General features: G+C 38.7%; 1 protein-coding gene across 1 annotated transcript; it reads right to left on the bottom strand.

The window, feature by feature from the left end:
- Window positions 1-1384: 1384 nt before the first annotated feature.
- On the bottom strand, window positions 1385-26450 carry GPR78 (G protein-coupled receptor 78). Its single transcript, XM_075194378.1, has 3 exons — window positions 25406-26450; window positions 23931-24044; window positions 1385-3459 (listed from the first exon to the last, which is right to left on the bottom strand). The coding sequence occupies exons 1-3, from the start codon at window positions 26071-26073 to the stop codon at window positions 3222-3224; spliced, it is 1020 nt and encodes a 339-aa protein (XP_075050479.1). The 5' UTR covers window positions 26074-26450; the 3' UTR covers window positions 1385-3221.
- Window positions 26451-27496: the final 1046 nt, after the last annotated feature.

The following is a 27496-nucleotide window of genomic DNA, read 5'->3' on the forward strand; positions in this document are numbered from 1 at the left end:
AATAATACATTCAATTTAACAGTTTTTTTTGTGAGAAATGAAACTTCTTTGGAGTCTAATTATACACAGATTAAAAGCCAAGATGTAGGAATAAAGCCTGAGATATCTGATTTTTCTATATCTACAGTCACTCGTTAAACATAAGCTGCACAAAGAAACCAGGAGCGCTGTGGAATTTTGCAGCCTATGCACTACAGTGATTAGTAAAAATAGCAATTTTCCAAGAAACATTTAGTACCTATATATAACAATATACAGTACACAGGACAACGTTACAGAGGGATACTCACAGATGCAGATTTCTGGGCCCCTTTTGGAATTGGTGTTTGTTTTTTGTTTTTTAAATAAAGTTCAGATAATTCAAAAACGGTTGCTTCCTTTTGTTTTTTTGAATGGTTATCTTGTCAATAGAATGTAATAATAATCTCTATTACTGAATCAGAAATAATTCTAGAACTTTGATGAATTATATAATAGACATGTGGGACTAAAGTCACTGTCAGATAAGAACATCACACCCTTTCTATGATTTTGTACTGGATTTATTAATATCACTCTCTCATTTTTCCCATTGCTTAAAATGATGAAATAAGTTGCTTACTCAATGATAAAGAGATAATATTGAATATTGATAATATGAGTTAGTGAGCCAATTTTGAGAAATGGGCCTGCAACATTATCCTTTCATGGGCTTAGAACACTGTAAATGTGCAGTAACCCATAGCAACCAATCTGTAATTATTAATTAATTTGATTAAGATTAATTTAGTTTGTGTGAAGGGAGTGGTGCAAAAAACTGTCCTATCACGTTCCAGAGGCTACCATACATGTGATTAAACGCACCGGAGCTCTTCTCTCCACTTGAACCCATGGACTGGCAACCGTCCAATCAAGTGGTCCCAATAGAACAGACAGAGTTCCCTAACATAATGTGTTAAACATTCAGCTGTTCTTTCTTTAATTGGCTCGGCGTGGTGTCCTGCTCAATATACCAATAGAGTGAAACAAAAAACACACATACCTAATTTTTCAAATAGATTTTACTTGACTAAAACAATCACTTGTTCACTACTTTATTGAATAAGAAAAATCTTCTTTTCTTCATTCTTCATCCATTGTAGTACAAACTGGAAATAAACAACAAAAACAAATCCCATAAAAATCACCCATCCACACACTACAAATGGCCACCGTTAAATGATTTCCTGACAGGAAATCACAAGTGGCTGGTGTTGGAACATTTTTGTGTTTGACTGCCAGTGAAGGGAAGTACTGACTTTCATAATTTAGCAGCAGTCAGCACTAGTGTGTAGATTTTATTTTTTTAATAGGGATTTTTCAGCTCTATTTTTTTTGGCCTATGAGGGATCAAGAAAGAGGTTATTATAGGTAATAATGTTGAAATACAGAATTTCACTTAAAATGTATTATGTAATAACTACTGAATGTTATTCATTTTATACGGGTTTAAGTGTAAATGGAGTTGTGTCTATAAAGTTCAAAGTATTTTGATTGAAATTAGGGATATGTGTTTACCAACTTGGGGCTTGGTGCTGAGTTAGCATTTGGGCAGAACCATGTTGCATTGGAGGGGGAGATATATTTGAAATGTGGGAACAGATTTATAGTTGGGGTAGGGTATGTCCTAGATCAACTTTAAATTTTAGTGTATAGCTACAGCTATCATGTATTTGTGTGCTACATGAAAAAAACAGCCAGTATTTCGTTACGTGCCAAATAATAAACTAATGTGCACCGCTTGCATTGTAACATGATTTGTCCAGGAGCAATCGACTCCTTTTTTTTGCTTTGCTCCTAAATCAGCAACAGGCACCTGATTGGCAGATCCAACAATGCACGTGAACCTGTGTAAAGGATCAGATTGGATGAATGTACAGCGTATCTTAAAAAACATGTTTTTGTACTATATATAAACAATTATTAAACCTGCCAAGAACAGATATCATTATATTTAAATTATGATGAAAGTAGAAAATAAATAATTAGGATATATGTTCTAACAAAGTGTTATTATGTAGAAAAAGGAAAATAACTCACAAGTAGAACCTATGGTTATTCTCTTCAGACCGTTAGTCACAATTTAAAGAAGTAATAACAAGAAAATGGATCTTTTTAATGTTATGCTATATAATGTTAAACACTGAAAGGTATTTCATTAGAAGAAAGACTTGGGGGTATATTTACTAAACTGCGGGCTTGAAAAAGTGAAGATGTTGCCTGTAGTAACCAATCAGATTCTAGTTATCATTTGTTTAGTACATTCTACAAAATGACAGCCAGAATCTGATTGGATGTTAGTAAATATTCCCCTTGGTTTCATTACATTAAGTGTTTTGTTTTAATGCTTCTTCTCTTTATTATATTAGTATATCTGGTAAGGTGTCTCAGGCTACAAATTAGGCACAATTCTGAATCCACCATTACCATGCCCATTTCTGGTGAGAAAATGCCCCCTTTCAGACAGGCCATGACCCATTTCACCACTAGAAGTCAGGACTGTTGACAGATATGCTAAGTCCCTTTATGGATAGCGATAGCAACAGTGACATGAAGTGCTGCAGTGATGTAGATGCTAGAGATACAACTAAGTTGTACTGTCATGAATATTAGTTCAGACCAAAAAATGGTTTCCTCCGCTTTATCTATGTGACGGACTCCATTTAAAATATTCATATATACATATATAGAGGATGAATCATGTAGATTAACAGGAAAATCCAGCACCTCCAGAAGGTAGGACGAGAAACTCGTATGTGCCCTCTCCATAGTGTTCTACCAATCATTGACCACCAATGCTGTGGCGCTTGTCAACATTGTTAGTTTAAACAGAACATGTTTAAACATTGTATTCGAGAATGTTACATGATCAACTTGCATTTTAGCTCTGGTGTCCCTTTATTTATACACCATATATTACAATATCTGCTTTCCGTTTAAAATGGTCCCGTTGCCTACACATTGTGGAAGCCACCATTTTGTGGGCTACTCACACAAAATGGTGGTTTCCACAATGCAGCCTATCAATTCGCTAGGAACCAGTGACATCATTAAGGCACTGCCTATATGAGTCACAGGGATAACAAATCGACAGGCTATATTGTCAATATTAGTTCCACCCACTGCATGAAACTGACCATTGCACTTTAATGGCCGAGAAAGTGACGCCTTACTGAATGTTGTGTTAGTGATGTGATGTCTTCTTAGCTTGCTCTGTGCACACAGTAGTCATTTTCGGTATCAAGAGAGCTGTTGTAGCCTGATGAGGGATACAGTTCTCTCTTCAATATCCTGTTGACGATGTTGAGAAGGACCTTTCTGTACTGCTGGCGCAGAAGTGAGTATACAAAAGGGTCCCCGGCAGCTTTACTGTACGCCAGGCACTTGCTTGCGATACCCCAGTAGTTGTTTATCTTTACATAGGGAAGAAGCTCTATTAACCTGGAAAAGATGCAGAAAAAAAGGAGCTTTGATCAAAGTGAAGCTTATGCACAGTCAGTTTACAGCTGAATAATATGGAAATTTCCCCAGCATTAGTCATTCCGTGCACAGTTACACATCCTTAGGAATGAGAGGAACTTTTTATTTGCAGTCAATAAAAGGCAACGAGAATAACAGAAGGTGACAGTATTTAAATTTTATTTCTCCATTGAACATTTAAAAAGCTACAGCCTTCACTAACCGGTATTCATGGGAAAATATCTGCACACAAGTCCTTATTTGACTTTTTAAACATACCAGTTTGTTTTTTGTGGGGATGACCTGGTCAATACTACAAGTGGTAGTTTATAGAATTATGAAAAAGATCCTTTATATACAAATTATCATTTATTCTGTACAAATAGCATTTGAAAATAAATAAAGTGGACATAGTAAAGGATGAAACTGGGCATATGATGTGGGAGCTGTACAGTATACTGGGGACATGAAATGGGAACTGCCCTGTATATTGGGGATAGGACATGGGAACTGCCCTGTATATTGGGGATAGGACACGGGAGCTGTCCTGTATATTTGGGATAGGACATGGGAGCTGCCCTGTATATTGGGGATAGGACATGGGAACTGTCCTGTATATTTGGGGTAGGACACGGGAGCTGTCCTGTATATTGGGGATAGGACATAAGAGCTGTCCTGTATATTGGGGATAGGACATGGGAACTGTCCTGTATATTGGGGATAGGACATGGGAGCTGTTCTGTATTTTGGGGACAGGACACGGGGGCTGTCCTGTATATTGGGGATAGGACACGGGAGCTGTCCTGTATATTGGGTATAGGACACAGGAGCTGTCCTGTATATTGGGTATAGGACACGGGAGCTGTCCTGTATATTGGGGATAGGACACGGGAACTGTCCTGTATATTGGGGATAGGACATGGGAGCTGTCCTGTATATTGGGGATAGGACACGGGAGCTGTCCTGTATATTTGGGATAGGACATGGGAGCTGCCCTGTATATTGGGGATAGGACATGGGAACTGTCCTGTATATTTGGGGTAGGACACGGGAGCTGTCCTGTATATTGGGGATAGGACATAAGAGCTGTCCTGTATATTGGGGATAGGACATGGGAACTGTCCTGTATATTGGGGATAGGACATGGGAGCTGTTCTGTATTTTGGGGACAGGACACGGGGGCTGTCCTGTATATTGGGGATAGGACACGGGAGCTGTCCTGTATATTGGGTATAGGACACAGGAGCTGTCCTGTATATTGGGTATAGGACACGGGAGCTGTCCTGTATATTGGGGATAGGACACGGGAACTGTCCTGTATATTGGGGATAGGACATGGGAGCTGTCCTGTATATTGGGGATAGGACACGGGAGCTGTCCTGTATATTGGGGATAGAACATGGGAACTGTCCTGTATATTGGGGATAGAACATGGGAACTGTCCTGTATATTGGGGATAGGACATAAGAGCTGTCCTGTATATTGGGGATAGGACATGGGAACTGAGCACATGATGTAGGAGCAGTACTGTATACTGAGCACATGATGTAGGAGCAGTACTGTATACTGAGCACATGATATAGGAGCAGTACTATATACTCAGCACATGATATAGGAGCAGTACTGTATACTGTGCACATGATATAGGAGCAGTACTGTATACTGTGCACATGATACAGGAGCAGTACTGTGTACTGGGCACATGATATAGGAGCAGTACTATATACTCAGCACATGATATAGGAGCAGTACTGTATACTGTGCACATGATATAGGAGCAGTACTGTATATTGTGCACATGATACAGGAGCAGCACTGTGTACTGGGCACATGATATAGGAGCTGTACTATATACACAAAGCACTTTTTTCTATTACAAGATGTCTGGACCAATTTGCAATCTGTGGCATTTAAACCTCATTTACCAAATTCGTATTTTCTTAATATTTGTAAGCTTGTGAGCAGGACCCTCTTGTCTTTATCTGTTTGTTAATGCAAACTTTAACATCATTTCTGTGTTTGGTCACAACTGTAAAGCAATGCAGTATGGTGGTGCTTAATAATAATAATAATAATAAAAAAATAAATACATACATGTAATATTTATACCCAGAAATTTTGTACATAAAACTTTTGTACATAGACCTCTGGGGCTAAAACATATTCTGGTAACTGTTATTAAATATGGCACTTGTGTACCTCTGCTTAGATTTTGTACTGAGGTCCTCTACCCTCACCACTAATTCACATGTCTGGGTCAGTTACGAATTTGCCCCCTGCCAAATGTTGTCAGTCCTGACAACATTTACACCCACATACTTGTTCGTAAATGTCCCTAAAACTAATGTAATAAATAATAATACATTTATTAGTTGAAACATAGAAATATTTAATATTTACAGCAGGTAAATATCAATTAGTAAATCTATTCTTAAGTCTGAATATTTCTGTAATGACTTATTATAAGGAGTGACCTGTGTTTATTCCAAGCACATTCGGATCCATTACTGTTGTTCGTTACTCTGCACTTACTGGAAATTTGTTGTAGATCTCTCCTACTCTTCTAGAAATATAATATTTTCTCATGTTACTCCTCAGATTTTTACTCACAAGTTCGAGAAAGCAACACTCATTTGCTAACTGTAGAATATGCAGACATGCAGCAAATTGAATTTTATGCAAACGCACCTATTTTGAGCGCCTACGCCTGTACAGCCAACATCCCAGTTTTGGAAGTGTCCTGAAGCAGAGAGTTCTACATGGACATTTGCAGTATTACGGGCTAGAAGGAACTGTGCATAAAAGAGGGTGGAAAATGTCCCTTCAGAGTCCCACTGCCCTTTAAGAACCACCCCATATTATAGATTTCCAAATTTCCTTATTTTTATTAAAATGCTGCTTGTTAATCTTTTAAATAACTCATGAAAATAAGGAGCCATTCAGACAGACTTTACCACATGTGTTTTATTACATTGGTATTTATGTTCATATAAATACTATTTACCATATAAACCACACATGTTTGGTACAAAATCCATCACATTGAACATATGGATGTCTGCACAATCTCTGCCATCTCAAAGCTCATATAAAATTCAGGTTGTTTTGTGGAGGAAAGAGCATACTTGCCAACCCTCCCGGACTGTCCGGGAGACTCCTGAAAATTGGGTCGGTCTCACGGACTCCCGGGAGAGCTGGCAAATCTCCCGCATCCCGCAATTGCGGGGCTAAAATTACGTTATTCGTGGTGAATCGTGTCATTTTGGCCCCCAAAACAGCATATTTGACGCGTTTTGCCGCGCCCCACCCCCGCCGCCTTCTAGACACGCCCCTGTCCCGGATACAGCTTGCCAAATGTAGGCAAGTATGGGAAAGAGCCACCCACTGAACCGGATATGTCCCTCCAAAAAGTGCACCTTCTCCCAATCAAGCTCACTTAGATATCTTGTCTTGCAAAAGGAAATGTAATTTCTGCATGTGTTTGCAGAGTGAACATGCCTGGCCCACAGGAAGCAAGGAACACCCCAATCTGCCCTTTTTTGTTGGAGTATAACAATAGCTGCAGGCTAAGTATTATTTGAGTGACTATACTGGAGGAACAGTAGGTGGCACTATTCTCCTACAATGTTTTCATGCATGCTGCTGCTTTAACATAGAAGCAGAACCTACAAAACCTATACCCATCAGATGACACGAGATCTTGCATCCGTCCCATCTTTTTGGTATTTTTAATTAGACCCCATTTTTTCACATACTGTGAAATCATTTTTCTTACAGTAATGAGCTAAATTTCATTATTGTATTTTTCTTTGTTACATGTGATCACCAAGGTTGTTACCTAGAAGGTAACACTGGGACTCTGTACCAATGTTATTAACATCACAGAAACGTAAAAGATATAATAAGTTTATTTGGGGTTTTTTCGAAAAACATTGGCAACTACTGCCAAGCTTAGTTTAGTGCAAAAAAAGGTTTAGTAAATGTTTTGCTTTAAACTGGATTTATAGAACAAATACATCACATACCAGCTGTTTAAATTAATTTACATTATTATAGCCCTGTTTTCAAAACAAACAGCTGCAAACAACATTTAACATGCCAGTTAACTAATAAATATTCTAAATAAATCCTCACAGGCTTATGCTTTAGAATCAAAATAAATTGTTATCTTTAAAAAATGGAAAGCTCATCTAAGAAATATGACACACAAGTTAAAATTTATGCATGGCCTAGTTTCAACAAAGACGATAGTTACTTCTAGTTTTAACGAAATACGGTTGTTTGGAAAATACAGATATACATTGATAGATAATAAACACATTAGGACTAAACTGACAAGGACAGATGCTTAAAAGTTATTGGGGTTGGCTATATAAGGGGTAGATCAATCCTTCCAGCGTAGAGTAAATGCGGACTGATCAAGAAGAGGATGAGTGTGAAATTAAACTAATCACAAAACCTAAGGAATTTACACACTTATATTGTAGATAATAAAGGACCTAGTTAGATAGAAGTATGTATGTAAAAAAAAAATAATTATGGTAAAGACTGAATAATAGAATGAATTGACTTTAGGTGGTGCATAAGGAATATTAAATCACAGAAGGATGTATTGAAATAGAAGTAGCTTTAGTTGTGGCCAGTTGCTGAGCTTGAATAATTGTGAAGCATGGTGATCAGTGACTGGCTGGGCTGGGGAGCAGCTGCCACCCAGGCTGAGCCAAGTCTCGCCCACCAGGCTAACATTTGGCAGCAAGCCCTTGATGGTGATGGTAGGCTCCACTTTACCTGAAGCATGTGTGGGGACACTATATGTCAGTGATTCCCAAACCCCATCCTCAGGAACACCTAACAGTGCAGGTGTTTCAGGTCACAACAGAAATAATTAGGACCACCTGTGGATCTTTCAAAATGTGTCAGTCAGTAATGAATACACCTGTGCTCCAGCAAAGAGATATGTAATACAAGCACTGTTAGGGGTACCTGAGAACTGGGTTTGGGAAACAATGCTATATGTGATGCAGGTGAAATGATTCACCCAATAATCAGGAGATCTAGTGAAAGTCCAGAGGCTGGAATACCCGCTGATAACCAGAATGTTTAGAATCCAGCTATATATACAGCAGATAACAGCGCCAAATGTGCTGTAGGATGTAGGTGTGGGTGAATTATGGTTGGATGTCGTGACAAAGTCTGCTTCATGTGAGTCCACAAAGGTAAGTAAGCTACAGTGACACATGATCAGTAATAAGGCTGTGATGCTGCAGGTCTTAGTAGGCCAAGTAAATTACATTTTATCTTAAGGACCTTTCTTTTTTGCAGAAAACCAATTTCAAGATGAATAGGTGTCCCTCGTTGGCATCTTGGAGATTCCCAACACTTGGGAATTCCCAACATTTGGCTCTTCTCACATGTTGACATAAAAGGATTTGGCAATCCTAATCCCTAACTCCGTACCCTTCATTTTAATCAACTATTAGTTTCACACTGATGGCTACTTCGTTATTTTCACATGAAAAGTAGGCTACCAAGATATCACTTTGACAAATATTTATGGCTCAACCTCAGGCCAATCTGTATTATTTTACAGCTTTGTTTTAGGAATTGCACAAAATTCAAAAGGATTGGCTATTGTTATGGGACAATTATAGTACAATCCCTTCCTAGCCTCTGGACAGGTCATGCTCTAAAGCCACATCATACATGGCTGCTGGTCCTAGGTTTCTCAGCCGGTACATGACTGAGGGTGGCCTGTTTCACACATGAAGGGCTGTTGCTCACTCTTCATTATACTCACTGTTCTTACTCCTGTATAGACATTATCATGGGAAATAGCCACTCTATTGAAACTGTCACTCAGGTTAACATTCTCTCAAACCCATGATCTGATCACTCTATTGTTTAGGCATTGTGTCTTCTCCGAGAGGATGTCCATCTTGGAGACTAAATTAGACTATGCAAAAAATACCTATTTCTATAAACTATAACTGCTCAACTCCAATATTTTAATGTAAACTCTGAATACCAATTTCCTACAAAATGGGAAGCTCACAGCAGTGTTAAGAGGCTCAATAATTAAATATACCTCACTGCATGTAAAACAGCAAAAGGTGGCAACAATTATTACAAATCCATACAGAGTACTGCTAGAAAAAAATCTATCAAACTCAGAGGTGAACTCTACACATTATTGGTTTACAAGATAGAATGGAGCTTATATTGGTTAAACCAAAGATGATATGAAAAGGTAATAATGTGGACACTTTGGGCCTCATTTAGAGTTGGACGCAATGTGCGTCTAAGACGTGTATGAGTGGGAGTGTGCCGCAGCTTCGTAGGGTATTATGAGTGGCATGCAAACCCAGTTGCATCCCACTCGTAATACCCTACCGAACTGTGATCAGTTCGTGCAGCTAGCTAACTATTTGCGCCACCTAATTCCTAACGTACATTTTTGACTTGTGTTGCGTCTGCGCCTTACTGCGTCAAGGATCTACACTCCCTGAGTCTATATTATACAAGTTCACCCCTTCACAATTCCGTGTTCCTCCCTTTCCCCTGTAGTAAGCCGCAAGCTGTCGCAAGTGTAAATTGCGTCCGAGATGGAGGCGGATATGGTGTTTGCTGCACATGCGTGATAGTGGTTTTGTGGTCGACTGACTTTGACTTTGCGTCCAACTAAATGAGGCCCTTTATTGACAAATAAACTGAGAGTCAAAAAAGCATCCAAGCCATCATGGCAGTGAAAGTCAACTATTGTATGACCCCAGAATAATTAAGTATACATTTAAATGATCTGGTTCCTTGTGGCCTTCCTAAGCGGGATTCAGTTTCCATCCAGAAGCTTAACCATGACACTGCAGAAGAAGTCATAGTTTTTTAAAAAGTCGCAAAACAATTGAAAGCTCTGGGCTGTAATGTCTTCCCTAATTCATGGACTAATATATTTACCCAGAAACAACCCATTCTAAAATCATAGTGATCACTAAGCCCAACATAGATCCCAGACAATGTACCAACTATAGAGGATCTCTCTCTTAAACCCTGACCTTAAACTATTTGCCAAGATATTATAACAGACTAAATATTTTCTTACCTTATATGAGTGACCCAGGCCACGTGCATTTTGTTCCTATAAGACAAACCTGAGACAACACCAGAAGGACTGTAATCCTTATCTATCATATAATTAACTTAAAGTTGCCTTTGGTAATACAGGTGTTAGATGCTAATTATAGCAAACAAATTATACTCCACTACATAACGCCATCCAACATGATCTTACTGTTCTGAATTATTACACTTTTTGCGGATGTTAGCAGAAGATACCCTAAACTTACATAAATGTCACTGCTAGCATTATGTGATAAATTCAGATGGAAAGGAACAAAAAATAGATTGAATCTAGTGAAATCTGTCAAATCGGGGAATCTATATAACACAATGTTATCAACAGACACTTAAATCCTTGAAAAAATGCATGCGGTTATGTGGGAATATGACTGGGGCATCTCTCTGGACATTCAGAAATGGTCAATCATCAGACAAAGAACTGCAAAGTCATCCATCAATATTGTAACCCGGGAGGATGTCTACAAGATATACACGGGATGGAATTTAGTTCCCACAGTTATCTTCCACAGTCATCTTTCATGTGTTGAAGAATCTGTGGAACAATAAGTACATTTCACCACATACTGTGAGAATGTCCAATCATTTCTCTACTTCGGAATAGAACCCTAGATATAACTGAACATGTTACTAGTGTCCGAGACCCACCAGCTAGGAGCATATTACTATACTGAATCTGGTGCATCTCTTCAATGGAATACATCTCTGATCTTTTCAGAAATATTATTGCTACCTATCACAAAATATGGGAACCTTGCTTCCATTATAATAACTCTCCCATGTGGGGACTAACCCAAAATACTCGCCACTTTGGGTCACCCTCTCCTGCACCCCAACCCAGTACACTAACCCTCCACTGCACAACCCCCCCTTGACCCCTCTCCTACTCTCCCTCCCACATTTCCCCTTACCAATTATGCAAAATTAAGCAGTGATGCGGTTTTGAATATCCCAGGTGGTATTTAAACCGGTACCTGCTTGTGGTCCTTCTATGTCAGATTTTTGAAACTGCTCACTCCCTCTTCTGCACTAAAATAAAGTCTGTGATGTACCACTCTGTATGCCCTAGGCTTTTAATCCAGCTACAACAAACAACAAATAAAGAAAATAAAGATAATTGAAACATATATATATGTATATATATATATATGTATATATATATATATATATATATATATATATATATATATATATATATATATACATATATATCTTTCCCATTATCTGAAGTGTTCTCTTTTTTTAAATATGCTCAGGGATTCAGAAAGTAACAAAGGCAGCAGTGGAGCGCAGGATAACGTACCTCATACTGAAGGAAGAAATGTTGGTGATCCAGTTGACTGTATGCCTGAACTTGAAGTGCTGTTTGCCTCAGAGCAGTTAAGGGACCCCACTCTTTAAAAGGCTAGAGAAAATGTAAAAGTGAATGATGGAAACCCTGTAGAGCCAGATAATAGATTATCGTATCCTCACATGGCTTTGAGTCAAGGATTATTGTATCAAATGTCCAAAAAGGGAGAGGATACTGTGGAACAGCAAATAGTTCCTAAGGCCTATAGAACAGTGGTGTTAGACCTGGCTCATGGTCACATAACTGCAGGGCATCTAGGGGTAGAGAAATACTTTTGCAGCAGTTTTTTCTGGCCAGGGGATCTGATTAGTGTGCATCCTGCCCTGAGTGTCAATACCATGCTCCTAGGCCACATTATAAAAATCTTCCATTCCCCATTATTGAGGTTCTGTTCGAAAGGGTAGCCATGAATTTGGTCGGACCCCTACTAAAGTCTGCCCGGGAAACATTGGTATAAGGGTCCCTGGGGTTTTAATGGAGAGAGAAGGGTGGGCTCCATTAATATGGCCCATTTTGGGTTTTCCATAGAACTAGCATGTTGCTAGCTAATCAGGAGTTGTACCTGATGAGGTGCTGTTAAAAGGCTGCTAGGCAGTTTGTTCAACTGCTCAATACCTGTGGAGGAGCTCCAAAGAGCTATTGCAATTTATGATCTATAAGTTCTGTTGTTTTGTATATGTGTGGGACCTATGTATTAGTTAGAAGCCAGATGGCAAGGATTTTATTTGTGTTTTGTTTGTTTTCATGCTAATGAGTAGAACTAGCTGAGGCTATTTAAACCAAAGCCCTGGACTGGTGTAATTTAACTCGCTGAAGTAAGTGAAGTGCAGTCGTCTAACCCATATATATATATATATATATATATATATATATATATATATATATATATATATATACATACATACATACATACATACATATATATATATATATAGAGAGAGAGAGAGAGAGAGAGAGAGAGAGAGAGAGGGAGAGAGAGAGAGATAGAGAGGGGGAGGGAGGGAGAGAGAGACTAAATGTGCTATGTACTATCCATAAATCATTATCACAGTGAAGTTGTTCATAAAGTTCATAATGTCCAAGTGATAAAGTTAATGAATTAACCTCTTTTATTGACTCTTTTATATACACAGTGCAAAATTCTCTTTTTATTGAAACACCAAGACTTAAGTTAAAGACATCTGTGTCTTTACCTCATTTCCGGGCTGTACAAAGTTTTAAATAAAACAAAGAAATAGAGTGCAGCCAAAGTGTAATGATTGTCACTTCATTAGTCTAAAACCAGCAAAAATGGGCCTACAAAATGTACCAGAATAAATAAAATAAAACAGCACTCAACTCCACAGCATGAGCTGTCCGATGTTTATCTATAAGCACTCTCCAAACACATAGTCACACATAACACATAACATCTTAGAGGAGATGGTTTCAAAACTCGTGCCAAGCCGCTCTACCATAGAGTTTCATCATCATTGCCCTGATATACATATATAAATGCGTTGCAAAATCTTGGTATATATCTTTAGATAACATCTTATATTATGTGGCCTGAATAAATGTTCATGAGATTGTGATCTATCAATTCATTAAGCACTAAGATGGTAATTACTGGCTACCATACTGGGCCTGAACACAGTTAGCCAAGGACGTCTGTCGACCAAGAGCATCTAGGTGGAGGACACGATGGAGCAGTTTGCATTCGTCACATGGATATACCACCCCCAACACTCACATTTTTAATAATGAAGTTCCCATTTTCATTGTGGGAGCAAAGGGTCAGCTTTCCCAAAATTTAAACTGGGAATGTTGGGAAGCATGCACACAGCACAAAAAAACATGCAATACTAAATGATAAATGATATATTGAAGATGTAATGAAGGCTCTGCATCCCTGTTTCTATGCATTAAAGACTACATAGAGGGTGGAGGGTTTCATGCTGGATTAGGTATCAGCAGAGCCACAATCAAACCCACCTCTTACCACATCTCCATGCAGCACCATGTCCTTGCAGCAATAATTATTTTGCTGATTGGTCATTGAAAGGCAACTGCATCAGCAGCCTCAAGTCCTAGTATGATTACTATTGAACCAGAGACTTTGGATGTTGGTGGCCAGAAACTTCAGGGTGGAATTAAGGTGAAGCTAAACTCTGAAAATAATTGATATCATATAGAAAAGGGTAAAGTGTACGGCTTAACTTTACAGTTTGTCAATAACAAAACAACATTATAATTACTAGCTTGCTTTCTCATTACATATATCTTGTAATAAAGCTGCTACAGGGGCTCTTTTCTTAAATGATTTATGGATTTTTTTTGATACTTAAGAGCACTGACTTAGCCTGACGCGCTGTGGTATTAATTTTCTTATTTTGAGGCGCTGCATTCTATAATTTTATGGAAACAATGACGAGCTCTTTTGTAAAGAAGATTCTAACTGTATTGTTCTCAGGTTAAATAAACTGAACATGTTGTGGATTAGCAGAAGCACGAAAATACACACCACCTTGTCCATGTACCTCTGAACCACACACACTCATTAGCATTTACAAACACACAAAATCAATTTTCAGGTCAATTTATGGGCTGTGGATTTTTAATCAGTAAAAACTGCTATGGTTGAAGAACTGTCTAACAACAAACTGGTTTGCATTTAAATGGCTTGCCAAGAAAATGCTTGCTGATTTTCATCAAGAGTGTTTTACTAAAACATATACTGTTCAGCAATCCACAATGCCCCGCCATATAATATGATTTAAAGTGGATATAGTCATTAGATAAATAATATACGTACAGTATTTTAAAGCTCCATAGGAACACATCTATTCTTACAATTGAAATTGACAAATCAGTATTTTCGTTATAGGTTTTGCTGACATCATCATCATCATCATCAACATCATTTATTTATATAGCGCCTCTAATTCTGCAGCGCTGTACAGAGAACTCACTCACATCAGTCCCTGCCCCATTGGGGCTTACAGTCTAAATTCCCTAACACACACACACACACAGACTAGGGTCAATTTTTTAGCAGCCAATTAACCTACCAGTATGTTTTTGGAGTGTGGGAGGAAACCGGAGCACCCAGAGGAAACCCACGCAAACACGGGGAGAACATACAAACTCCACACAGATAAGGCCACGGTTGGGATTTGAACTCATGACCCCAGTGCTGTAAGGCAGAAGTGCTAACCTCTTAGCCACCGTGCTGCCCATGTGTGACTTGTATGTGATGATCTATCTCAAAGGTGACGGTTAGTTTCATACCATTTTTCAGAGGTGCAAAGTTCTGGCAATAGAATTTTACAGTTCTGCAGAATTTTTAGTTTATGAAGAAAGCTGGAATGACGATGGTCAATCGACTCCTGCCATACGGTATGGCCGGAGCAGCCTGGGGACACTTAAGGTCAAATTCTGCAAACTTTTGTGGCCAAATGTGGAGTCTAGCGAATATTTAGATGCAGAGCTTTGTAAGGATCAACTCTAAACACCTTCATTAATTTTTGTACAAATAAACATGAGAGAGAATGAGGTTAATATTTCACGGAACAGTTTTAACGATTGTACTGTGTTATACAAAGTTCTTTTCTGTAGATTTTAATGCACAGTTGTCATAAGTTTCTACTAATAAAGTAGTTCATGTATTGACTCAAATCAGTGACTTGTTCTATTTATTATTCATTTATACAGTGCCAAATATCTTACCAAGCACTGTACAAAGTCATGTAGTCATTCACATCAGTTCCTATCCAAGTGGAGCTGACCATCCAAATTATACACATCAGGGTCAGTTTTGTCAGGATCCAATTTACCTACTAGTATGTTTGTAGACTGGGTAAGAGGATACTGGAGCCACTGGAGGAAACCCATTCAAACACGGGGAGAACATACAAACTCCACACACATATGGCCCTAGTCAGAATTCGAACTCATGACCCCAGCGCAGTGAGACAACAATACTAACCAATGCACCACAAGTCATATATGATAAACTTTTTTAGAAATATGGTAGCATGCAGTAAGTAAGAAAGCTACAAGCAGCTATTTTGTCACCAAACACTGCAATCATGTAGCTAAGGATCTTTGGACCCTGGTGTAAAGTCTCAACAACATTATATGATATCAGATCAAATGTATTCTCATAATGGTGCTGTTTTACAGCAAGTGAGAGGATTTAACAATAGTCAATTTTTAATAATGGAAATTGTATGGTAGAACAATATAAGCAGAAAGATGCAAGTTATGTCTGTGTATTCTATTGTTCTAGAGCATATGTAGCTCTAAAAACAAAATATTGCAATAGTCCCTGGTGGACAAGTCACTACATGCTGAAGATTAAATAGATATTGTGCGACATGCGCTGAGTATAACACGAGTTGAAAACCAAAACATGTTAATGCCCACATTCTTGTGAGACGTATGTAGGGAAACAAGGAATCCTAGATGATAGTTTCATTCAAAGCTATAAATGAAGATGGTCAACTAAAGAACAGTGTAACAAGAGTATGCATAGACATCTGTAGTTAAATGACTTTACGACAAGCACAAACATGCATTTTTTGGGCTTTGTTACCTATTTGCACACCAACGTTATGTTAACAGATCTTGCAGCCACAGAGTATTACACACCGCACTGAGTAAAGTCATTAACCCCTTATGAAATTTCAAATGGATTTAGTGGTATAATACGTATATAACAGTTATAAGGGGGGTGCACCCACACCTTGACTAGCATTCATGCAAAGAGAAAAAGAAAGAAATATGTGTCAATGGCTTTTGGATCTTTTATACATTAAAGTCACCAATTTTATTGATATGCATTAAAAAGTGGAGGGTTCCTATATTAACTCCACTTCAATTATGTTTTCTAGGGAAATATTAAAAAAGGAAAATGTTAATTTAATTGACCTTGATGTGTGAACTGTTAAAATGGCAGCTAACTGCTGTCAAGCCATGTCACTACACTCAATAATATATGTAAAGATTACTTGGACCTCCTATATTAACTCATTCCTTTATTCAATATTACTCAGTTTGGGGTTTAGTTTCTTCCAAGTCATGACATTACCAATAAACTGTCTTTCTACCATCTGTGTAATATTTTGATTATTGAGTAACAATTGGTTTCGCAATGTGAAATTATGTTCTATTATGCAATACACCCCCTTCAATCTTACCGTGTAAGTAGGGAATCAAAAGTCTGTCTTTTCTGATACATAGTATTAACTTTATTTCCCCTCCAAGATTTCCCTTGTATATAAGGCTGTCTTGATGACGCGCGTTTCGCTAGTGCTTTTTCAAGACCAAAAAAAATCACTTGAAAAAGCACTAGCGAAACGCGCATCTGCGAGACTCCACGTTCCCTACCTCATTTCTTATATAACAAATATTGAACTACTTGTTCTTCTGGTTGCTCTATTTCAATATAAAATGCTTAAGGGTGACAGTATAGAACAAATTATGTATTTAGCTGTATGACATGCGTCCCTAAATCAGCTAAACTTGTAGCTGTATGATTACTCTCATACAGTCAGTGCTAATAAAGTTACAGGCTAGGAATAGAGTGTTAGTCCATTATAGATAAAGAACCTTTGCTGTGGACGTGTAATAAAAAAACTAATTTATAAACAACTAGACAGCATTATATACAAGGAAAATCTTGCAGGGGAAATAAAGCTAATACTATGTAGCAGAAAAAAAACAGACTTTTGATTCCCTACTTACAGAGTAAAATTGAAGGGAGTGTGTAATATAAGCTATTGCATAGTAGAACATAATTTCACACAGTGAAACCAATTATTACTCAATAATCAAAATATTACACACATGGTAGGAAGACAGTCTATTGGTAATGTCATGACTTGGAAAAAACTAAAGCACAAACTCTGTAATATTGAATAAAGGAATAAGTTAATATAGGAGGTCCAAGTAAACTTTACATATATTATTTAATGTAGTGACGTGGCTTGACAGCAATTAGCTGCCATTTTAGCAGTTCACATATCAAGGTCAATAAAATTAACATTTTCCTTTTTTAATATTTCGCTAGAAAACATAATTGTAGCTTTATTTCCCCTGAAAGATTTCCCTTGTATATAAGGCGGTCTTGTCGACGCGCATTTCGCTAGTAGTTAATATAAGAACCCTCCCCTTTTTAATGCATATTAATAAAATTGGTAAAATTAATGTACAAAAGATCCAAAAGCCATTGAGTGCCCTAAAGAACACATATTTCTTTTTTTTCTCTTTGTATGAATATCTTGCTGCCAATCTGAGATGGTATTGTAATCCCCTTTTGTGTAAATTTACAAAGCCACGTCTAAGCCTAATTATTTACTTGTGTTGTCGGAAATTTATGTATCTCTTCTTGACTGTTATGGTGTGAACAAGAAACATGGGGGAGTGAGGAGATGGGAATGCTTAGGATAGATTTTTCCATTGCATAATGTTGAAGTGAAGATGACTATGGGGTCTATATATTAAATTTAGAAAAGCTTGGCAAAGAGATTAGGGGGTATAGTTACTAAACTGCGGGTTTGAAAAAGTAGAGATGTTGCCTATAGCAACCAATCAGTTTCTATCTGTCAGTTTGTAGAATGTACTAAATAAATGATAACTAGAATCTGATTGGTTGCTATAGGCAACATCTCCACTTTTTCAAACACAAAGTTTAGTAAATCTAGCCCTTTCTGTCTTTCTGCAGCGAAAGCCTATTTAACATGGACCGTGGCGGTATTTAAATAAAGCATTTTTGCTATTTCTTTTTTATTTTAAATACAATTTTTTTATTTTATTTCATTTATTTTATTTTTTCATTAAGTGGAACAGTCAGAATTTTCATTTTACTGCACATGCGTTAACCAGCCAATCAGCATGGTTGTAGGCACCTAGACTGGCTGGGCGAAGCGTTAAGTAAAGCCTTTCTGCTCACGGGCAGTATCACTCAGCTGCTCCAGTGATATCGTTATAATAAATTGCGATGTCCACAGATTTTCTAATGTTGCAATAAGCTGCAATGGAAAATCTGTGTTATCGCCGCATATTGAAAAATATTATATTATATTATAGGTGAGAGGGAAATGCTGGCAGGAGACTATGCAGACCAATAGCTTCCTATTGGTCCATGTGGTCACACCCCACAAGGCAAGGGGATAGGGGAGGGTCCAAGGTCCTGCTGCATCGGGGGCTATAATTTCTTCTCAGCGGTCCAGTGTCCAGTTGATGCTACCCTTGGAAGGGATAAGAATCACATCTTCCTCCTTGCTGTCTTATTGAGTCCCTGGAGTAATCACAAGCCCGTCCTGTTAAACTTCTGTTGTTGCTTGTCCTGTTGGTCACTGGCACTTCTGCCTCGTTCTCTTTCCTGTTAACAATTGTGTGTTGTTATTTTGCCTTTGTCAGTCTCTTACAAATGATTCTATTCCGGAACTCTCACTTGATCTTCCAAGGATATCATGTTATAAGACCCAAGAGAAGCTGAGTAATGTAACTTCCCTACTGAAGGCATCTACAAGTGGCTTCTTGTTTTCTATCTGACTGCCTCTTCCCACAACATCTTATTTTTTCTTTCCATGTCTCTACCCAAAGATTCATCCAATAATAATCTCTAGAACAAGGATCCAAGGCCTCTGCCATCTCTCATTGTCCTGATCTTCTGCTGTCACTGAACATTATTTCACATTACCCTTAATCTGAGGAATAAGTAATATGCTAAAACACTACATTTAACCATACACGCCTCATCTCTTTTACACTGCTCCCTTCTTTCTCCTCCTCTTCTCGGGACATTTGGATGCTTCCAAAAGAAATAATAAAAATAAAAAAATGCAAAAAAAACAAATAACAAATAGCACCCTCAAAATCGCACATGCCACAAAATGTCCCACATGCCTCAAGATCGCTCAAACTCAAAAACTGGCTTCAGCTTTCCGCATTATATCACTCGGACTCCTTACCTGCACCTATTTACTAATTAACAATTAATTACCACTAATTAGTGTGACCTTGGCCAAAAAGTGCACCTTGTCAGTCAGGATCAGGAATCACAGTCTTTCCCATAGAGTAAGAGGGAAGATCTCAGGGTTCTGAATGCACTGCACACCATCCTCCTCCTCCTCTGAACTGCACTGCTTCTTCCTCCTCCTGCAGTGTGCCTTCATGCCTGCAGTGATCACATGACGCTGTGCTTCCCTTACTTCACCTGCTATTATCACATGATGCCCGAGCCATGACTTATTCTGTGACTTCACCCTTCTGAAAGTAGCTACGGGCTGCAAGTGAAAGCTCACCAGGCCGCTGTTGGCTGCGTGTCACCTATGGCCCATCAATGACTTAAAGCTATTCACATAAACAGCCTTTGCAACTCATTTTAAATCTGTCATCGGGTCCAGTCTATGCTTAAAGGCATACTGATGTTTTGATCTACTTCTTATATAACAATAACTTATTGCATGTTTTGGTGTAGCAAAACCCTCCACCTACTGGTGTGATAAACGCAGTCTTCAGTGCCAAGAGAATCTTGTCATTTGTGACACACAGACTCACTGAACATTAATCTCTTTTAAATATATGGTGTGATAATATCTTCTAATCTGAGATATCAAGTAGAGATAGTGATTCAGCTGCTTCTGTGATGACACTGGTTATCACGCACAATTCTGACAGATAGAGAGTATGGAATTACCACTCATAGATCAATCACACAATTTAACTATTATGACAAGAGACACGAATTTCATCGCATCAACTCTAAGTATATGATCCCTGCATGGATAACTACCAATATAATATAGGACTAGTTCACGCCTCTAACTCACAAATCTAACTGTGGAGAATAAAGCAATGAGAAATACTACTAATTTGAAGAGGAAAAAACAACAACATTTAATTCATTAATTAAGGTATAAATCAAATGTCCTGCCATGATAATTATTTATGATGCACGAACAATTATACATTAGCAAACTACTTGTGGCTTTCTTTTTTGATGATAAGCTGTTTGGTCATAATAGCTTAAATTATATTATTGTCTTTTGAATTCCAGTGTAGTCTCTAAGAGTTTGGAGAATCTGTGGTGACATTTGTCACTTTACAACTTACTTTTTTGCTTTTGAACTCTAATGTATGCGAAAGCCCAATATGTGATTATATATAGGCAATGCAAATAAAATGTATCTAAGCTGTGAGGAAAACATGCAGACATTTGAAGGTTGCATACATAGTTTTACAAATAAGTGCATGAAGGGACACTGATGAAGTAAACAGTTTTGGCCCAGAATACAATTGATGTTTATATGAACTGCAAATTCTGACAACACCCATGGGGTGTGACGGGTGTGTATTTGGTGAAATGTAATGGGCATGTGGAGAGGTCTAATGGGCATTTGAAGAGGTCTATAAGGGGCAACTGATGAAATCTGATGGGCATGTGGAGAGGTCTGATGGGCATGTGGAGAGGTCTGATGGGCATTTGGAGAGGTCTGTTCGAGGCATCTGGTGAAATATGATAAGCATGTAGCAAGAGCTATTTGGGGCATATGTTGAGGTCTAATGGGCATTAGGAGAGATCTGATGGTCATATGGAGAGGTCTGTTAGGGACATCTGGTGAAATCCGAGGTCTGGTTGGGGCATCTGGTGATGTCTGATAGGCATGTGGAGAGGTCTGATGGGCATGGGGAGTGATCTGTTTGGGGCATCTGGTGAAATCTGATGGCAATGTGGAATGGTCTGATGGTAATGTGGAAAGGTCTGTAAGGGGCATCTGGTAAAAACTGATGTGCATGTGGAGAGGTCTGTATGGGGCATCTGGTGAAATCTGATGGGCATGTGGAGAGGTGTGATGGCTATTTTGACTGGTCTGTTCGAGGCATTTGGTGAGGTCTGATGGACATGTGGAGAAGTATATAAAGGACATCTGGTGAAATATGATGGGCATGTGGCAAGTTCTGTTTGGGGCATATGTTAAGGTCTAATGAGCACGTGTAAATATCTGATGGGCATGTGGAGAGGTCTGTTAGGGACATCCGGTGAAATCTGAGGTCTATTTGGGACATCTGATAAGGTCAGATGGGCATGTGGAGTGGTCTAATGGGCATGTGGAGAGATCTGTTTGGGGCATCTTGGAGGTCTGATGGGCATATGGAGAGGTCAGATGATCATGTGGAGAGGTCTATTAGGGACATCTGGTGAAATCTGAGGTCTGTTTGGGGCATCTGGTGAGGTCTGATAGGCATGTGGAGAGATCTGTTTGGGGCATATAGTGAGGTCTGATGGGCATGTAGAGAGGTCTGTTAGGGACATCTGGTGGGCATGTGGAGAGATCTGTTTGGGGCATATGGGAGGTCTGATGGGTATGTGGAGAGGTCTGATGATCATGTGGAGAGGTCTGTTAGGGACATCTGGTGAAATCTGATGTCTGTTTGGGGCATCTGGTGAGGTCTGACAGGCATGTGGAGAGATCTGTTTGGGGCATATAGTGAGGTCTGATGGGCATGTGGAGAGGTCTGTTTGGGGCATATAGTGAGGTCTGATGGGCATGTGGAGAGGTCTGTTTGGGGCATAGTGAGGTCTGATGGGCATTTAGTGAGGTCTGTTAGGGACATCTGGTGGGCATGTGGAGAGATCTGTTTGGGGTATCTGGAGGTCTGATGGGCATATGGAGAGGTCAGATGATCAAGAGGTCTATTAGGGACATCTGGTGAAATCTGAGGTCTGTTTGGGGCATCTGGTGAGGTCTGATAGGCATGTGGAGAGATCTGTTTGGGGCATATAGTGAGGTCTGATGGGCATGTGGAGAGGTCTGTTAGGGACATCTGGTGAAATCTGAGGTCTGTTTGGGGCATCTGGTGAGGTCTGATGAGCATGCGGAGAGATCTTGTGGGCACATGAAGAGGTCTGAGGGACAAGTTGGTAATTTATGAATTTATTATCACCATTTCAACAGTTCACTCCACAGCAACTGTGGATGCGGTAGCAGTGTGACTATTAATAGTCCTTTAAATCCTCCTCCACCAGACACAGCAGCAAAGTAATGGCTGTGCTTATTTGATAATCATTGAGAACATTTTGGCAATGTCTGATATTTTCACCTTAGGCGGTGCTAAACATGCCTACACCACGGCACAGAGTATCCTCTCTAGATTTTCCCTGGGTGCACACCCTAATGAAATGGAATGCATGAGTGTGTCTACTTGTCTGCCAAGAACAATTTAAGCTGCATGTCCACCTCACGATCTTTGGAAACAAGCCATAAAATCAGTCTGTCTTGTGAACGGACGTATGCTCTGGAAAATTTGCGTGGCGGAATCAATAAATACATCAGTTGGATCAAAGTCCAACCTGCCACCACTTTAGGCTCACACCCTTCATTTATCTTCAGTTTTGCTCGTAAAATACCGCTCGGTTCGCCACATCTAAGACTAAAATCACATAGCAATGTTCTTTTCCATAGAAGGGTAACTACTTATTATTACTAAGTATAGGAACAAATACATTGACGACTTTAAATAATCTCATCAAGCCAAACGAAATCTCAGTTTTTCACACCAGAGCAAAATTATATGTATTCATACAGCTAATCCATACTTTTGCACCTAATCCTCACAAAGCAAAACAACCCTGGTCATCCCATCTCCTATTGCACAGTCCAAAATTAGTTTTATTGTACTTTTGCTGTTCATAAATGATCCTTATTGTACCAGCTTTCTCTACTTTCTCTATAACTTCTGTAAGTCCAGCTGACGTTACGAGCAGGTTTTAGGACCCATTAACACTATCATCCTGGCTGGCCCCAATTCCAATAGATTTGAATGGAATCTACAACTATATTGCAATTGTTGAGGATACTTAAAGGATTAAATCACCATCTTTCAAACTGTTGGTCTAAAGCTACAGGTAATCAAACAGTATTCATGTTAATTGTGACTCATCAATTTCTCGTTAACAGAGGAAAACCATATAGATACTGACCTTGTGATAACATATGGAGCAAAGCAAACGACGAATGATCCTATAAAAATACTGATTTTCTTTGTAGCACGTTGCCGTCTTGTTTTTTGCTCACTCAGACATCTCTGCTTCACACTGCAAGGTAGATGTTCAGCATGATTACACAGTAACAGCAGGCAAACTAGAGATCCAACATATGTGTGTTTTATGTATGAATAGTGCATTACCGATGGGCAAAATTGTGGCAAAATTTCATGCAAATGGAGATTTTCTGCGGAACAGGCTAGTTACGCTTTTACTTCATCATTACACAGAATGCCATTCAGCACTGTATTTTTAAAGTCACATTTTGCAGAATTGGTAATCTAGGAATTGAGCTGAGACAAGGATGGTCAATTTATTAAAACTTTCACGGCTCAATGCGGAATGAGGTGAATATTTCGCCGAACAGTTTCGAAAATTTTGATCATCTCTACAAGTGGGCATCAACAACATATAATAAAAAGACAGCGTATCTATAGTAAACATCTCCTAGATTACTGTTTAGAAACTGGTGATATTAAAAAAAATTATATCTCAAATGGATACTACATAATATAAAGTCAATGTTATATGCAATATTCATACTTATTACAACTATGGAACAACAGAGGTGATGATTATTATTGTATTAAAGTCAATTTAAAAACTGTGTCTTGGCAAAAGAAATGACATACTGTTCTATAATGATAATCTATCCTTTTATGTAATGTGACTGTGTAAGATAAAGCATTTAAATCCAATCCATGCAGTTCTGCTATAGATTGCAATTTTTTTTATGAGGCTATTATAATTTTAAGACCATGGTGGCATAGTTTATTACAGTATATTAAAATAAGTATTTATTTTTTATGTCCATCCTAATTCTATTAAACAAATTCTATAGTGATAAAATGCATGATTGTACTATAGATTACAGTGCTTATTTTATACCTAATGGCACAGAATAGAATCAGAAGACAAGCTTTTCAGGGTGCCATGTATTGGATTCTATCCATGCCAATACCAAGAAGAGTTCTTCGAACTGAAATTTTCTAAAACAGTATTATACTATTTTCGATAAATAGATGCTTACTATATTGTTTTCATTAGAAATATGTCACGTCATGTTGCTTTTACCGATAACATTGATTCGTAATTTGTGTTAGCAATACATGAGTCATATTTGATCTTTATAATATTGCCTGTTATTCATATTTGGCAATCTAAAAGTTCAAACTGCTGTCATATCTGCCAAAACTAATCTGGATGCTGTTTATGAGCAAGGGTCAGTAGAAGAATTAAGCTAAGGTACTAGTATATCATGTTCTATGCTAAAGGTATACAAGATATATTTTCTAACTATATTGATGATTATTAAGGAGTGTATACATTATATCAAATTGAATTCACAAATATACAAAGGAACTGCAATACACACTATATAAACAGAAGAGATGAGAGGATAAGTCAATTACCTGGGGTGAATGTCTACAAGTAATACAAGCGTTTGCATGGTAATAATATCTATCCTCTTGCAGTGGAAACGTGCCACTTTCAGCACCTTTAAATAAGTGAAACACAATATAACCAGTGAGAGCATGAAACTGGCAGCATGGAACACGATAGTAAAAGCCACAAAGCGTCTCCTCTCATGGGCTTCCTGGACATGCAGTGTACAAGATGCATACATGCTACTGTAGTCTAACCAGGATAGGAAGAGAGAGACCAAGGGGAAGGTGAGTGAATGGAGCCAGGTGTAGCCCATCATGATGACTGCGTCTTTATACCTCATCTTGCTGGTGTAACTTAAAGGGAACACCACAGCAATCCATTTGTCTATGCTGAGAGCTGCCATGCTGAGCATGGTGTTAGAAGTCAGAAAAGTTTCCAAGAAGCCCACAGCTTTACATAGGCAGTCACCGAACGGCTGTTGCTGATTTAAAATAGCCAGGAAAGTGGAGGGCATGTTTAGGATAGTCAAAAGGAGATTGCAGAGGGAGAGGTTGACAAGAAAGATCCCAGACACCTGCTTTCGGATTTCGGCACTGTACAAGAAGCATATCAGCACCAGTAAATTTGCGATTAAAGACACGATGAAAACCACTATGAGTAAAACAGACAGCAGAATCTCTGCCAAGTGCATTTCTTAGCATATACCCATTAGCCTGATTTTCACAGCAGTGTTTGCCTCATTAAATTAGGAGGATTAAGAGCCAGCCAGGGTTTTCTACATGCTTTCTGTGCAGGATTCCCCCATTGTTTGACACAGCTTAAGACGCGCCCCAGCAATATATTCTGCAGCGTTGCTGTCCGAGGTCCTGAAACTAGAATCGCTGCAGACGCACCTCCGAGACATGCCAGGAAAATCAGGTCCGGTCCTACAGCCTACAAGTATTATTGCTTGTCTGTTCTTCAGTTGGAATTTAGGTGAGTATTATAATTCCACAGATAACACCAGGGAAAGCAGTTGCTGTTTCTCCAAAGGTCTTGCCCAGATACCAGAGAAGCAGTTGTGGTTATGAACGTAAGTGGCACACCTTCTCTTCACAGGCTGGAATACTGACTCATGCGCAGGCAGAAGCGGTGACAAAGGCAAGAAACGCACATTGCCAGTCTCTAGTAAGGAAATCACTTGTTTGCAGATTCACTAGACAATTCCGATAGGGACTTCCAATAAATGTTTAGCAGAATATAGTATCGACCTTAGCACGTATTACTTTATTATTTGCATTTAAATAATGTTTTTTTGCAGTATGCTATGAATCTATAATATATTCCATGTAGCAATTTTAAGCAATGTGTCTATGGCACTGGGTAAAATTAAGAACATATCATTTTTTTTGTTATGAATACTCTGATAATCCAGCCCATCTTTAGCATTTATTTGATGCATCGCTTTATTGCCGATCACTGATATTTTTTCCTATAACTATATCCCAAGGTGCTAGTGTGAACTGATTAGTAACTAATTAAAGGGGTACTGGAGCTATATAGTTGATAAAATATGAAAAAAAATATATGCTGAAAAACATTTTACTTATTTTTGTCTATCTTGCAGGATGCATACACTTCTGGAACAACTGGTCAATGGTGAATAATGCTATTCAGGATATAAGTGACCCATATTCTGGAGGTAAATGAGAAAGTAACAATGGTGAAGAGGAGTTTGATGCACATTGAGAAGGCTCTGGTTTAGACTAGTGAAGTTGGGGATGAGATCTGGAAGAGCAGGACCTTGAGGTAAGCAGCTCAGTACATACAAATGGTAGAGGGAAGAGTGTCATGGAGGTTAGTGGAGATTTTACAAACTCAATAAATTTGTACAATTGGCTGATATTGGAGATGTCATTTCTGGAGCTGAATACCTCCTCTAGCATTCAGGGGAATGGCTGCTCCAGCAAGGAAAGGAAACAAGTACAGCAAAGGCCATACACATCAGTGGCAGGCTGGGCTGGGGGGCAGGAGGGCATCTGCCCCCTTGGTCGGTCCCATAGTGGGCTACCTTGGGCTGAACCACTGGGCCAGCTGCATTTTTTTCCTTTAAAATTTTCCTAACAGGCTGCTGA

This window comes from Mixophyes fleayi, chromosome 1 (assembly GCF_038048845.1).
Source record: "Mixophyes fleayi isolate aMixFle1 chromosome 1, aMixFle1.hap1, whole genome shotgun sequence".
Classification (NCBI taxonomy): Eukaryota; Metazoa; Chordata; class Amphibia; order Anura; family Limnodynastidae; genus Mixophyes; species Mixophyes fleayi.

Coding starts and splice junctions, on each gene's coding strand:
- GPR78 (XM_075194378.1), bottom strand. CDS start 26,073: ATGCACTTGGCAGAGATTCTGCTGTCTGTTTTACTCATAGTGGTTTTC. Junction 24,045..25,405: donor CTTGTAGACATTCACCCCAG/GTAATTGACTTA, acceptor TCTACCTTGCAG/TGTGAAGCAGAGATGTCTGA. Junction 3,460..23,930: donor GCTCCATATGTTATCACAAG/GTCAGTATCTAT, acceptor CATCTTTTCCAG/GTTAATAGAGCTTCTTCCCT.